This window comes from Lathyrus oleraceus, chromosome 3 (assembly GCF_024323335.1).
Source record: "Lathyrus oleraceus cultivar Zhongwan6 chromosome 3, CAAS_Psat_ZW6_1.0, whole genome shotgun sequence".
Lineage (NCBI taxonomy): Eukaryota > Viridiplantae > Streptophyta > Magnoliopsida > Fabales > Fabaceae > Lathyrus > Lathyrus oleraceus.
Window position 1 is genome coordinate 494,202,123 of NC_066581.1, and position 16,293 is coordinate 494,218,415.

General features: G+C 35.4%; 2 protein-coding genes across 2 annotated transcripts; one reads left to right on the top strand and one right to left on the bottom strand.

Annotated features, from left to right (window-relative positions):
• The first annotated feature begins 2,840 nt into the window (after positions 1–2,840).
• On the top strand, positions 2,841–3,365 carry LOC127131815 (secreted RxLR effector protein 161-like). The gene has a single exon (XM_051060715.1). It carries the CDS (start codon positions 2,841–2,843, stop codon positions 3,363–3,365), a length of 525 nt encoding a protein of 174 aa, XP_050916672.1.
• Positions 3,366–4,708: 1,343 nt separating this feature from the next.
• On the bottom strand, positions 4,709–6,014 carry LOC127128344 (unknown seed protein USP). Its single transcript, XM_051057597.1, has 3 exons — positions 5,931–6,014; positions 5,694–5,727; positions 4,709–5,582 (listed from the first exon to the last, which is right to left on the bottom strand). Exons 1-3 carry the CDS (start codon positions 5,967–5,969, stop codon positions 4,945–4,947), a joined length of 711 nt encoding a protein of 236 aa, XP_050913554.1. The 5' UTR covers positions 5,970–6,014; the 3' UTR covers positions 4,709–4,944.
• Between the last annotated feature and the right edge of the window lie 10,279 nt (positions 6,015–16,293).

The window sequence follows — 16,293 nt, forward strand, 5'->3', positions numbered from 1 at the left end:
AACTCACCAGAAATGGCGAAACAGTAACTGATGCACGAGTTGTCGAAAAGATCTTGAGATCTTTAACAGATAAATTTGAGAATATTGTGTGTGCAATAGAAGAGTCGAAGGACCTTTCGACGCTCGCAGTCGAAGAGCTTGCAGGTTCCCTCGAAGCACACGAACAACGTAAGATGAAAAAGAAGGAAGAAGGAGTAGAGGATGCAAATCAAACCAAGGAGCAAATCAAAGACGAAAAGGTACTTTTTTCCCAAAACTTTCGAGGAAGAGGACGTGGTCGTGGAGGACGTGACAATGGTCGAAGTGGTAGAGGCAGCAACTTCGACAGAGGACAGTCGATCCAGCAAAATTGGCGTGGCAGAGGACGTGGTCAAAGAGGTGGTAGGTCGAACCATTCCAACTTTGAATGCTACAAGTGTGGGAAGTATGGTCATTATGCGAAGGACTGTAACTCATTCAAATGCTATAACTGTGATAAAGTGGGACATCTTGCAAAAGATTGTCGAATCGAAAAGAAGGTAGAAGAAACAACCAATCTAACTTTGGAAGCTGAAGCAAATGAAGGTTTTCTCTTGATGGCTCAAAATGAGATCAACACAAATGACAACGTTTGGTATCTTGACTCAGGAGCAAGTAACCATATGTGTGGTCACAAACACCTGTTTAAAGAAATGAGAAAGATTGAAGATGGGAATGTGTCTTTCGGAGATGCATCAAAAGTGAAGGTCGAAGGCAAAGGAACGATTCGTTACCTGCAGAAAGATGGGCTGATTGGATCAATTCAAGATGTTTATTATGTACCAAATCTTAAGACCAACATCTTGAGTTTGGGACAACTTACAGAAAAAGGTTATTCGATACTGATGAAGGAACGAATACTGTATTTGAAGGACAAGCTGGGACATCTGATTGCTCGTGTCGAAATGGAGAGAAATCGAATGTACAAACTGAATCTGATAAACATTCGAGAAAAATGTTTACAAGTAAATGTCGAAGACAAAGCGTCACTATGGCATCTACGCTTTGGTCATCTACATCATGTTGGTTTAAGAAGGTTGGCGAAAAAGAACATGGTGCATGGACTACCAGATATGGATTATGAAGGAAAGTTTTGTGAAGAATGTGTGCTTAGCAAACAAACAAGAACTTCATTTCAAAAGAAGGCAGAATATCAAGCTAAGCATATCCTTGATTTGATTCACGCCGACATATGTGGGCCAATCACGCCAGAATCTTTCAGTAGCAAAAGATACTTTATTTCCTTCATCGACGATTACTCACGGAAGACATAGGTTTATTTCTTGAAAGAAAAATCTGAAGCATTCGAGGTGTTCAAAAGGTTCAAAGTAAAGGTGGAGAAGGAAACCGACAGACACATTAAAGTAGTTCGATCAGATAGAGGTGGTGAGTATACTTCGACAGCTTTTATGAAGTATTGTGAAGAGCAGGGTATAAGGAGATTTCTAACTGCAGCATACTCACCTCAACAAAATGGGGTGGCTGAAAGGAAGAATCGAACAGTCCTTGACATGGTTCGTTCAATGCTTAAAAGCAAGAACATGCCAAAGGAATTTTGGGCAGAAGCTGTACAATGTGCCATTTATGTTCAAAATCGATGTCCACATTCGAAGTTAGAAGATCAAACACCACAAGAAGCGTGGAGCGGACAAAAGCCAACAGTCTCTCATCTCAAAGTATTTGGAAGTGTTGCTTATGCACACGTACCAGATCAACGAAGAACGAAACTTGAAGACAAAAGTCAGAAATACATACTCATTGGGTATGATGAGAAAACAAAAGGGTACAAGCTATTTGATCCCATAAGAAAGAAGGTGATAGTGAGTAGAGACGTTCGAATAAACGAAGCAAGTAAGTGGGACTGGAACAGTTCGACAGAAGCTGTTGTCGAAGTTGAAGAACCATTTGTCGCTGTACCATCAAACATTTCGACAAAACTTGAAGATTCTGACGATGAAGATGAACCTACACAACCCAGAATGCGAAGTTTGCAAGATCTGTATGACTCGACAAGTGAAGTGCACCTTGTATGTCTCCTGGCAGATGCTGAAAACATCAGTTTTGAAGAAGCAGTACGAGACAAGTGGAAAAGTGCCATGGACGAAGAGATGAGGGCGATTATCCACAACAACACTTGGGAGCTAGTTGAATTGCCAAAAGGTAGTCAACCCATTGGTGTAAAGTGGGTATTCAAGAAAAAGATGAATGCTCAGGGAGAAATAGAACGATACAAAGCGAGACTTGTTGCGAAGGGATACAAACAGAAAGCAGGAGTTGATTATGACGAAGTATTTGCACCTGTTGCAAGAATGGAGACAATTCGACTACTCATATCTCAAGCTGCTCAATTCAAATGGCCAATATTTCAAATGGATGTCAAAACAGCTTTTCTGAATGGTGTACTAGAAGAAGAAGTCTATGTCGAACAACCACTTGGGTACATGAAAGCTGGAGAAGAGAAGAAGGTACTGAAATTGAAGAAAGCGCTATATGGGCTGAAGCAAGCACCGCGGGCATGGAACACACGTATCGACACATACTTCAAGGAGAATGGGTTCGAGCAATGTCCGTACGAACATGCCCTCTATGTGAAGAAAAAAGGAATGAATGTATTACTTGTTGCTCTCTATGTTGATGATCTTATTTTTCTGGGCAGTAATGATGAGATGATAGAAGAATTCAAAAGCACAATGACACGTGAATTCGAGATGACAGATTTAGGCCTGATGAGATTCTTTCTTGGTCTGGAAGTTCGACAAGAAGAAACAGGAATCTTCATCTCACAAGAAAAATATGCAAAAGATATCTTGAAAAGATATAAGATGGAAAGCTGTAATCCGGCTTCGACGCCAATGGAACCAGAAACAAAACTGTCGAAATTTGATGGAGGAGAACGTGTCGAAGCAGGAAGATATCGAAGTTTGGTAGGAAGTCTTCGCTATCTCACATGTACAAGACCAGATATCTCATTAAGTGTAGGCATTGTAAGTCGATTCATGGAGGAGCCAGTGTACACACATTGGAAAGCATTGAAGCGAATTCTGAGGTACATCCAAGGAACAGTGTCACTTGGGATGTTTTACTCGAATTCAGACAAATACAAGCTGGTTGGTTACTCTGACAGTGATTGGTGCGGAGACATAGACGATCGAAAAAGCACTTCTAGATATGTGTTTTTCATGGGAAACACTGCATTCACTTGGCTTTCTAAAAAGCAGCCAATAGTAACTCTTTCGACATGTGAAGCAGAATATGTAGCAGCATCCTGGTGCGTTTGTCATGCAATATGGCTCAGAAGATTGATGAGTAAAATGGAGCTAGAACAGAAAGATGCTAATACAAGTTGACAACAGGTCAGCAATTGAGTTAACAAGGAATCCAGTAAACCATGAAAGGAGCAAACACATTGACGTTCGCTTCCACTTCATACGAGAACACGTGAAGGAAGGAAGTGTCGAATTGAAGCATGTAGCAAGTAAGGACCAAGCAGCAGACATTTTCACAAAACCACTATCAAAAGAAATTTTCGACAGAGGCAAGAAAATGATAGGCATGATGAAGAGAAGAAACATTTAAGTTTACAGAGGAGTTTTGTTGAATAAACTTAATGTTAGAGTTAATGGGTTTTAATAAATAAGTTAATGGAGAGAATTGGAAGGTCAATAGACAGTGGGAAAATTAAGAGTATTTACTATTTATCATAATTAGTAGAATAGCTAAAGTTTTCTTTGTATGTATAAAGTCCAAAATTGCATTCTAATAATATACAAAAGTTTATCAAACTATTCGTTCTTTCTGTCAAAGACTAGGATTTTTAGAAGAGTACTAAATAGGAATCCTTCGAACTCTCCTTGCATAAATTAATACTTTTATAAGAGCAAAAGCAAGAATCTGATGGACTCTCATTGCACAAATTAAGACTCTTAAAAAAACATCAAGCAGAAATTCGTCAGACTCTCCTTGCACAAATTAAGACTCTTATAAGAGCACCAAGCACGAATCCGTCAGACTCCCCTTTCTCAAATTAAGACTCTTAGAAGAGCACCAAGCACGAACCCGTCAGACTCTCATTGCACAAATTAAGATTCTTAGAAGAGCAACTTTCCTTACCTAAAACAAAGACTCTTAGAAGAACACAAAGCAGGAACCCACTAGGTTTTGTTTGCCTAAAGCAAAGACTCTTAGAAGAGTACCAAGCCGGAATACACCAGGCTCTCCTTGCACAAATTAAGATTTTTAGAATAACAACTTTCCTTGTCTAAAACAAATACTTTTAGAAGAACATAAAGCAGGAACCCATTAGATTTAATTTGTCTTAAGCAATGACTCTTAGAAGAGCACTAAGCAAGAATACGCCAGGCTCTCCTTGCACTTATCTAAGACTCTAACTGAAGTATAATGCAGGAACCCTCTGTATTCTTCTTGCAGTTTGAAGACTCCTATGAAAGGGATATGCAAGAATCCTTTAGGCTTCTCTTGTTCCCGTGGAAGGATCCTACAAAAACATTATGCTAGATCCTACGGGATGTCTTCGTGCCTACCGACGACTTTGTCTAAAGCAATCACTAAACACGCGTACTACGATAAAGTTTGTACCGATGACTTAATGTATGCATCTGGGGGCTATTCCACCATATAAAAAATCAATTGTAATCTATGTAAAAAGTCTTTTTCTATATTAGAGTTGATGTGTACATATCAAGAAGATATTATATCAAACACACAATTATTTTTTACATCATGCAATACAAACGTACAATTAGTTTTTACATGAAACTCAAACATACATTACTTAATGTAACAGGAAACAAACTTGCACAAAGATAGAGAAATAGTTCTAACTAGTTTAGAACTAGTTTTATTTGAAATACATGAAAATCATAAAAAAGCTATCTGATATTTGTGTATCACATTACTCCTTATCATTCAAATTGCACAAGGATGATCATGGATGTCACTTGTAACAGGAATGGGTAGCCAAGCAACAGCCTTATTGCCAACAAAATGGCAAACCGGAACAGTCCCTGGTTTAACTTTGAGAACTTCATCAAGCAAATTTGGATTCATACCTCTTGTATCATGGTGGCAAGCGGCCAATGCCTTAACCGTAGTTCCATCAGAGGCGATCAATGGAACCATATAAGTCGTTGATGCATTGACTTGATGGCAATAAAAAACATCTTTTCCTAAATTCAATTTATGACACATCACTCCTTTGTCCGCAATTTTCTTTACTTCCTCGACCACATATTGATCTTGATTTTTAGCAAAATAACCTGAAAATGACTTAATATTCGTCCCAAGCTTTGAAATGGCAAAATCCTTCATTGATTCCAAGGATGTTGCACATAACTTGTCTTCTCCTATAGCAGGAGGACCCCCGCATATCTCATCAAGACTATAGCTCTCTTTTTCAATTACATTTTTAGATCGTTGATTTTCTTTTTCAATTGGCAACCATCCAATTGATCGGAATGGTTGAACATCAGAAAGCTTTTGAAGTCCTCTAAATATCTTGCCTGGATATAGGTCACTTTCTAAAAAGAGCACTTTGCCTTCGATGTCTACACCATTAAATGAAATATTAAATTAGTTTAAAATTTTTTAAAAATTTAAAATAAATAATTAAGCGGAGTAACTTAATACAAAATTACATCAAATATATAAGTACTAACCAGAATGAGATGCAACTGTTCCCGCAAGAGCAAGCTGAAAAAAAAAAGATTATATTACTATCATTTATTTTATTTTAAGTAATATTATTCACTTTTTTTTATTAATATAATATTATTTATTATTATGTCATTAGGTAATATCAGTTTTTATTTATGAAATCATTAGATAGTAAATCTTACAAATGACAAATAATTAGGAAATAAAGTAAGATAAAAAACAGAAAATGGCTTGCTTACACAGCACAAAGTTAAAAGAGATAGACGTGAAAACTCCATTTAAGCTTTATTAGTTAGAGACTTTAGATGTTTATTGAATGTGAAGGATAGTTACAAGATTATCCATATATATAGTGGATTAGATGATCTTTCTCATGATGCCTATTCACATTTTTTAATCCAATTGGTAATTTAATATATCATGAGCCTTCTATAATCTATGACTTCTAATAAAAATACCGAAAACTAATTAAAAATAATACAATTATTTAGAATATTAAATAGTTTTAAATAATATATTCATTATACGACAAAAAGTCCATGTGCGATGTAAGACAAAAACTATTTGATTATGTTTATCGGAGTTGACTTGGAAAAATGGTTTCAGCAGCCTCCATGTGTTGTTTATAGTTTTTCATGTGCGTGCGAGGTACGATGTCTCTCGACACTGTTGCCTGTTACAGGATTCCATGCTTACATGCCTCATGCATTTCTTGATGTGTTTTAACTTTTAATTTCTTTATTTTAAAAATTAATTTTTTTAATTATGAACTTTATATCATTTAGAATTTGCATGGCTGCTTTCAATTTTACGTATGTCTTAATAATGATAAGATAAAAAATTTATTTTAATGGGTTGACAATATGACTTTTACATCATAAAGTGAATAACATCACAAACCTAAATTAGTATTATAGTTATTCACGAACAAAAACATTTGTGTTGGTGATATGACTTTTACGTCACAAAGTAGTAAATTTTTTATCACGTAAAAATGACTTCATTAATTTGTGACATGATATTCACATTGTTACCTATAAAATTAATTATGTCACATTACCGCGTGAAAAACATATCACTAATTTATGAGATAAAATTTACGACATTAATATATAGATCTTCCATATTACATAGGCTACCTACAAGACATTAATATATAGATCTTCCATATTACATAGACTACATGTAGGTAGCATGTGGGTCAATATAAACTATATTATGACACAAAAATCACGTCAATATATATATATATATATAATTTTTATATTCTATTTTTAATTAAAAAAATATTAAAAAATAAATTATACATATTCATTTAAACATTTTGTGTTTAGAATTGTGTGTTTTAAAATAAATTCTGTTTTAAAATATATAAATTATGTTTTGAAAAGATATAATGTTTTTAATATATAAAATTGTATGATTTTTATATATTAGTAATGTTATAAAATAATTATATATTTATCTTTTAATATATATTATATTTTTATATTCTATTATAAATTAAATATATATTCTGCTTTTAACTATACAAATAATAAAATAATAATATATTATACATTCTATTTTAATATACATTATATTTTTATAAAAAAATATTTAATAATGAAATATATTAAAACAAAAAATAATATATTTATTTCTATTTTAAAATACAGATAAAACTAAATATTTTCAGATTTTAAATATATATAAAAATTAAAAAAACAAACAGTCCACAAATCAATATATATATATATGAAAATAAAAAATAATACATACTTTTTAGTGAAATAATCAAATAAAAATGGAGAAGCTTTAATCAGTCAATAGAGCTAAAGCTTGATCAACTTTTTGAGTCTTTGTCAATAAATAAAAGAAAAATTAAATAATAGAAAAAATAAAAATAGAGTTTAACCTTAACAAAATTAAAAAATAATATCTTCGAATGAAATTCAGATAAGATTAAGCTTTGTAAAAAATGGTGGAGTGGAGGAAAATGAGAATGAAGGTACTGGTTTGTGGTGGAGGAAAAATGGTGGAGGGAAGAAAAAAGTAGGAGGAAGAAGAAAATGGGGAGGAAAAAATGTGTAAGGAAAGAATGAGAGGATTGAAAAAATGAGGAGAATAAATGACACTGGAAGCATAATTTGTGGGGAAGCGTTGAAGCCTAATAAATAGAGTCTATTACATCATAAAATCCACGTAGCTAGTTTTTTAACCGTTGGTGTTGTGACGTGAATTTCATGTGGCTATTAATGACGTGGAAACTATGACACTATCTTACAAATGTCAGTCAAATCCATTCTACTAGTCAAAATTTCCAACTCTTTTTTTTTTTTGAAATTTGATTAACGACGTGATATTCATGTCACAACGAATTTTTTGGAAATTTCAAAATTTTCTCCCATGTGAAAAGTTGACGTTTATTATTTTATCATTTTAAATAGTTAGTGGCGTTCTTTTCACGTCGCAATGCTACTTTTTAACCACGTGAATTTCACGTCACTAAATCATGTCGCTGGAGAGCATTTTTCTTGTAGTGAGTTCCACAGACCAACTCCATTAAAGACGATAGCGACAATAGTTCCATAGAAGAAAATAATGAAGCTATACGACTATGGTATGATTCCTCACAGGTAACCTACTAAAATCGTGAACTTTTTTCTTTAGTCATCCTCCTTAGTACTTATGTTATCTTGTGTAGGTTGAATAGGTAATAGGGAAGATGTTTATGTGTGTTGTTCATCATTCTAGTGAGTTTTATAGGGAGTTTGCTAACATCACAAAGTCAGGGTATAAAAGGTTAGAGACCATTTGCGATGTTGATCTGGATTATTGGAGTTACTTTGAAATTTTAGGCAACTTAAAAGGTTTAGGTTATCCAACTTAGATGAACTCTAGTATTACGATGAAATGAATGCTTGTGATATTGTGTCGTTGGAGGATGACAATGGAACTATGAGGATGAAAATAATTGTAGTAATTACTAGGGAATGTCATTTATATGTTGATCATCCTGTTTCACATCCTGGCATTATTGATGAACGGATTCTTTCATTAGAATTACATGATGAAGTTGTTGTGGATGTGGGAGCTGAGTTATGAGTTAATGAAACTGATGTGATGGCCAATGTGGTGCAAGATAGTACAAATGTAGGGACCAATGTGGGCGAGGAGGGCCAAACTGTGACATTGAGGAGAATGTAGGGACCACTGAGGGACTCAATTGTAACCAGGAAGAAGTTGAGGGAGTTAATGGTAACTAGGCAGAAGATGAGAGACTAAATAGTAACCAGATAGAAGATGAGGGAGTGGAGGCAGAAGTGGAGGTGGAGGTAGAGTGTAATGAAGACAAAGCTTTAGATGTCAATTTTGAAGAATCAGAAAATGATATAGGAATTGATGGAGAGATACTAATTGATGACAAGGAAGTGACTACAAATGGCAAGGCAAAGGGCAAGGCAAAGGGTAAGGCAAAGGGTAAGGCAAAAGGAAATGTAAATGTGGAAGGATCAAGTGAAGGGAGTGGTTCACTTAATGTTGTGAATGAAGGTGAGGTATTAATGAATGTGGAAGGATAAAATGAATGTGGAAGGATCAAGTGAAGGGAGTGGTTCACTTTTTGTAATGTTATTGGTGTGCCTTATAATGGCTTACTAACAATGGATTATAATGTCTTTTTGTAATGTTATTGATATGTCTTATAATGGCTTATAATATCTTTTTGTATCACTTTTTGGAATGTTATAGATATGCCTTATGATGGCCTTCTGTTACTGAATATTATTTAGGCTTATAAGTCCCTTAACTTTATAATTTGTTTCACATCGTCTATTAACTGTTTTGATTCATACCAATAAGGTCCCTTTAGCTACATGTTTCATAGGTTATATCTTGTTCCAAAATTTATATCAGTTATGTATCAGTGTTAAAATAGAGAAGAATGAATAAACATTGATAATGTGTTAAAACAGATAATAGCATTCTTCATTAAACCAACAAAAGAGCGTATTCGTAATGTGAAAACAGAACATTGAATTACCCTAATCCTAATTGAAATACATTATTACAAACACAAGGTCCAACCCTAAGCTCAACATTCCAACCACAATGGACATTTTCAACCATCCTCTAGTGTGGATAACCTCATTCTTCAATTTTTTAATTTTTTTCTTTTGTCTTTCAAATTTCAAATCCTTTTCATCAACAAATTCATCACCTAACCACTTGAAGAAATCAGATCCCTTATCCATGTGATTTCTATAATTTTTACAATCCCAAAATTGTTTCCCATAGTTGATATTGTTCACATCACTTACACTACGAAGAACACTTTCATCTTGGCAAAAACACTCCATTCTCTTATTTCTATGAAACATAGATCCAGATGTATAGAAGATTTGGTTGTTTGACATTGAAGCACATCTTGCATTCTTTGACATTGAAGCACTAATGGAAGATGGTGATTTAATCATAATTTTGAGAAGAAAAAGGAACATGATGGAAGATGGAAGAATAGGAAGCCACGAACTAATGGAATATGGATGAATAGTGAGGAACAAAGAAGGAAGATGAAGAATAGGAAACCACGAACCCTAAACCGTTTATAACACAGAGTTGAGTATTCACTGTACTGTTTGCATACATGGCATGCCACCTCAGCCATAATTAACATTTTTTCATCCAAACTAACGGAAGAGACAAGTAGTTTAACATAAGAGAAGTTAAAGGATCATTATGTAACGTTTTTTAGTTAGGGGACCAAACCGAAACTTCTCTTAAAGTTAAGGGACCTATGGACTAATTATGCCTTATTTGTAAGTTAGTATGGGGTATGTTTAGAGTTGAAAATGAATTGAGTCAAGTCGAACTCGCCTCAACTCTGCTCGACTTAATAAAAATTGGTTCAATTCAAAACTTGATTCTAGATCGATACATTTTTTTAATTCAAACTTAACTATTTTAAGTTTATGAAAAAATCGATTAAACTCGTTAGATTCAGCTTATTATGTTTGTTTCAAAAATTTAAAAATCATTTTTTTATTATTTTAAATATTTGACAGTTTAAATTCCTTTTTTTATCATAAAATAATTTTTGGTTTTCCAAATGCTACTTAAATAAATAAAAAGTGTACTTGTAAGACCCCAATTTTGACCCTAAGATCCCTCATGTCATCTCATCATATGCATTGACATTGGGATCACACATTGGCATCCTCCTTACCCCTCATTCATTGGGTTTGCATTGGGAGAGATCACCAAGCACATTTGATTTTAGCATACTTCATTTTTCTTTATTTACTAACCAAATACCAAAAATATGTCATTGTATAGTTTAACTGCTTTTGTAGGAAGTGTGCATGCTCACCTTTGATCTATCAAGCTCATATCTAGGGTTCAAGACCCTCAATGCAAGGATCTCAATCAATAAATGGTTCACATTGGCTCTAGATATCATATATGGATCCCCATGATCTTCACATATTATTTTGATCAAGAAATCATCAAGAGTTTGGAGTTGGTTTGCCTTGGAAACCCTAATTCATCTGGGTATCTTGTGTGACTTCTTCAACAAGTTTCTTCACCAATTGGTCAAATATTTCAAGGTATACTTCACATTTAATCATCTTATGCATATATGATCCTCCATGAGTCCCAAAAGTCAAGAGAATATCAAGCTAGCAAGTTGGTTCATGATGGTTGACCAGAGGAATTCAACTAGTCAAAACTGGGGTTCCCTAGACCCTATCTCCTACAATTTTTATCATATGAAAATTATTTCTAGATACAAGTTACTCTAAATGACATTACTAACAACTTTCATGTTGAGGTCAAGAGCTAGTATTGCTTGGAAAGTCATTTTTTATGGTGAAAGATTATAGGTCATTTTGTCTAAACCCTAATTTGGAGGTCAACTTCCCAAGATCATAACTTTCTCATTTTGTATGATATGAAACCCATTCAAATTTCATGATCAAATTCAAGATGTCTAATTCAAATTTTATGGTTGGAGGAAGTGCAAACTCAACTTGCAAATGTATGTTCCAAGAGGAAACATTATAGGTCATTTTGGCCTATACCATTGAATAAGTGATTTTCCTCAACTTCTAAAATTCATAACTCCTTCATCCCAAATCCAAATGAGGTTACATTTATGACTAATTTGAAGTTATTTGGAAGAGATACAACTTTGATGAAGGAACGTTTCTCATTTGAAGCCCATAGAAAAAGTTATTCAAAGTGGAAGAAGTGAACATATGGCTTGGTACTTAGAATTTTTTTTGATATGTTTGATTTTCCAAACTTCCACCTCAAAATTCATCATAATCCAAGCTTCAAATTAAAAGGTGTTCAACATGAAAGTTGTTCCTCTTGATCTAACCTTTCCAAAAAGTCCCAAATCATCTCATTTGGATAAAGGATGAATAACTTGCGCATGGGTTAAAGTTGAAGGACCATTTGGATAATATCAAGTTCCACTTTTCATACACGAATTCATGGCTTGACAACATGATTTCAGCATGGCTTACACTCAATTTTGGACCTAAGTGCATCACTTGATGGGCCTATCACACGCCCATGCAAGCATGCAAGAGAGATTTTCAAGTTTTACCAAAAATGGAAGTGTGCAAATATCAGTCCCATTGGCCTATAAATAGAAGCTCTCTTGCTCAGAAATAAAGACCTCATGTGCAAGCTTTGATTCAGCAACCCTAAACTCTCACCATTAAAGGATAAGCTTGGAGATTTTCTTTGAAAATCGAGTTTCAAATCTCCAACTGTTTTGAGATTGAAACTCCAAGAGTTCATCCCTTTCCTTGATCCATTTCTATTCCATCAAGCATCTGAAGCAAGGCCAAGCATAATTGAGAGCAAGATCGTGCCAATCTGAAGCTCCATTGAAGGTGATTTTCCAGATTTGTCCACTCTTCAATTCTCTCTTATTTCTCCAATATTCTTGTTAATTTTTGGTTGTCTGAAGTCCTACCAATATAGGCAACAAGATTGAGTTGCTTAGAGGTCAAATCGAAGTAACTCAGATCAGGATCCTCAAAATTCAACTCCCTGTATCTTCCTATATACTTGGAGTTAGACAAAATTAAGGCCAAATTCGAGCTCCTGAGCATTTTTCTTTAAATCCATGTCTTGCTTTTTCATTTTGGTGATGGTTGAAGGTGGACCAGTTCGGTGAGGTCCACTGGAGAAGAAGACCGGAGCTCTGGCTCCGGTGATGTGTTGGCAAGTCTCTGAACCACATGATCCATTCAAAATGTTTTAATCTTGAGCGTTGGTTGTGATTACCACGTGTGTTGCGGAGTTGACTAGAGATCACATGGAGTGCGCGCTTTGGACCATTTGATCTGCCACCTTAATTAATGAGGGAGATCAGATGGTCCACGTAGTTTTGATTTTCTGAATTTTCATTTTAATTGCTTTATTTTCATTAATTCATATTAATTTTAATATTGATCCAAAAAATATGAGACTTTCACCAAAAAAATCCAAATATTTTTCTATTTCATTTTCTAAATTAAAATTATTTTTTGGATCAACATTAATATTTTTCATGATTTAATTGTTTTTGTGCATATTTTTAATTGTTTGAAAATACTTTTGACTTTCTGAAAATAATGAAATTTTTTCTCCAAGGTGTCGCATTACGCGAAAAACCGGCGGGAAACGAAAACAACCAGAGCCACCACCGTGCGTTATTTATCCCAAAAGAGGGAAAGGAAACACTCGAAGTAAACCTGGAAAAAGCGTGGTCTCACGACCAAAGAGAATGGGATCGCGAGTCGGTTATGCGAAGGGAAGGTATTAGCACCCCTACGCATCCGTCGTACTCGACGGGATCCACGCACTAAAGGAAGGAATATGGTTGCTAGAACACTGCTCAAAACATCACACACACTGGCTGAAAGAGACACAAGAAAACAAACGAGACTGACTCGGCAGGATATCGCATCCTGGGCCTACTTAGTCTATCAAGCATAGACATCAGAGTCGAAGTAGTTCGGACTGGGGAAAAACACATGCTCGCTAGGATGTCGCATCCTATGCATACGTATCTTCTTGGACTAAGAAGAATCAGAGCATCCGTAGCTCGGCTCACGCACGCCAAACACAACAGACACAGGCAAACGTGGAATCCGAATGCCAATCGCTGAACTTATATCAGATCCCGAACCAAAACACACCCACACTGGAAACCAGATTCCACTTGATGGACTTATACCGGACTCCAAGCACACAACAAGAGGATGCGGAATGCCAATCGCTGGACTTACATCCATCTCCTGACACACACAAAACAAAACAAAAAGGGCGCCCGGAGAGATCAGCTCATCTCCTGCCTACGTACCTCATCTGGTATGAGGATCAGGGCGACGTAGTTCCCCTACGCAGGGACAAAGGACTAGCCTAACCAGATAACAGAGGGAGACACAACTAGGGAGACTAACTCGAGCCTAGATGTTATCATGCATAATCATCCCTAAGTCAAGGTTGTTATCTAACTTGCACAGGAAGCAAGCTAAACCTAAAGCACAGGCAATAGCAAAGCAAACAATTACAGATAGCACACACTATATACACGCCAAGTGGGGCTCAAACAAAGGTTAGGCTGCAAGAGCAAGCCAACTATATTAGGGTGATGTTAGCTCTTAACCTTGACATTGAGAGTCAAGGTGAAGCTGATGAAAGGTGAGTGAAGATGAGACTTCACAGCTCTTATCCCTGGCCTGGGAGAGCTTTCAGACAAATGAAGTGTGGGTTCAGAAAGTGGGAACCCTTCTACACTTATGACACTGACTCAACTGTACAACTGTACAAGGATCTTGGGTTAATGTCCACAATGCATCAACACCAGTTGTGTGAGCAAAGGGACGACTCAACAGAATAGCAGGAGATGGATTGCACATCTCTTGTGTCTGCCAATTGCCTTATCAAAGGTCTTTACCTGCTTTGGGGACAAAAATAAACAAGCACAAACATTGCCTCTTAAGGAGGACTTCAGACAGGTGCCTGGCCAAGTAACAGGCCAGGTCTTCCAGACTACATGGAGAAGAGATCATTATACCTCAATGCTCAAGCTAGCAAGCAAAGCAAACACAAGTTCATAAGTGAACTATAGCAACTAAGGTACCTGAAATCAATCCAATATAATCAGTACTCAGCTCAAACAATAAGCAAACAGACAATGGTCAACAGTTAACTATACAGTCAAACAACAGTCAATGCACAAAGGTGCAAGCCATAAGGCACAAACTCAAGTTTCAAAACCTACAAAACAAACTCAAGGTTAGTCATAAACAAACAATAAACCAACTCCAATTGAGTGCACATCATCAAGCATAAGCAATTGTGCTCTTAACCTGAAACAAAGCTCAAATGTGAGAGCACAAACCACTAATACAAGACTAGGGTCAAAATGAGAACAAAAAGTCAAAACAGAACATGAAACTTATCAAAAATCAAGATCAATCAAATAAGAATCAAATCCAAGTGGTCTCATGTTCATATCATCAACCATTATCATTTCATGAGGCAAAGAGTACAAAGCATGAAATTTGAAGCTCATAGAACCAAACAGAAAGATTCAACTCAAATCAACTCACAAACACTTCAATAAATCCCCAAAAAATTCATGGTCAAACAACATTCATAACATGACAATCATACCAAATTTCAAGTCATTTGGACCAAGGGAAGCAAGTCATTTAAATTCATCAAGTCAACACAAGTTCAAACAAGCTCATACAAGGCATCAAAACATGCATCAACTTCCAGCAATCATAAAACAGCAACCAATCATGATAAATGAGTGAAACCAAAGCCATGGCAAACTTCAAGATGTCTATAATACACATGCCAAATTTCAAGTCCATCCAATTAGCCACAAGGATTTCACAAATCAAATAAAATCATGTCTCACAAGAAGTCCACATTTGGTCAAACAAGGGAGAAATTATCAAACAAATAGGAAATGCATTCAAAAATTCCAGGAACATTCACAAGCATACTCAACACTCATAAGTATTAACATGCAAAAATCCAGATTATTTTGAGTTCATATGGCATGGTAACAAAAATCATCAAATTGGACAAGAATGGTGTGACACAAATTGTCACACCTCTATTCAAAAAATCATATCTCACAAACCAGAAACTCAAAAATCACAAACCACATATCAAAATGCTCCTCAGTGTGTCTAGAATATGCACAAACAATTTCAGCCTCATCCAATTAAGCATCATTATTTCACAAGCAAAATGGCATGGAAGGTACAAATTGGATACACATGAACAAACCCTAGGCAAAACAGAAATCCACACGTGCATAAATTCTGGAAAAATCACCATAAAAAACTAGAGATCATGAGGAACATTTCACAAAAGTTTCCACATTATTTGGACAAGTATTGAAGGAGTTATGATTTTTCTAAGATTGAGGATGAAAATGAAATTAAAATTTGAAATAAAAATAAATTAAACGATTTAAATGGAGAAAATGGCAAAAGCGTAAATAAGGAGCCACTTAAGTGAAACGTTGCGTTTCACTTAAGTGCGTGGCGCAACGCGATTGGTCACATGGCACAAAAACATGAATCTCATGCAGAA

Excerpts from the sequence above, each read along its gene's own strand:
- LOC127131815 (XM_051060715.1), top strand. The coding sequence starts at position 2,841 with ATGGAAAGCTGTAATCCGGCTTCGACGCCAATGGAACCAGAAACAAAA.
- LOC127128344 (XM_051057597.1), bottom strand. The coding sequence starts at position 5,969 with ATGGAGTTTTCACGTCTATCTCTTTTAACTTTGTGCTGT. Across the intron at positions 5,728-5,930 it reads CTCTTTTAACTTTGTGCTGT|CTTGCTCTTGCGGGAACAGT; the intron begins GTAAGCAAGCCA and ends TTTTTTTTTCAG. Across the intron at positions 5,583-5,693 it reads AACAGTTGCATCTCATTCTG|ACATCGAAGGCAAAGTGCTC; the intron begins GTTAGTACTTAT and ends TTAATGGTGTAG.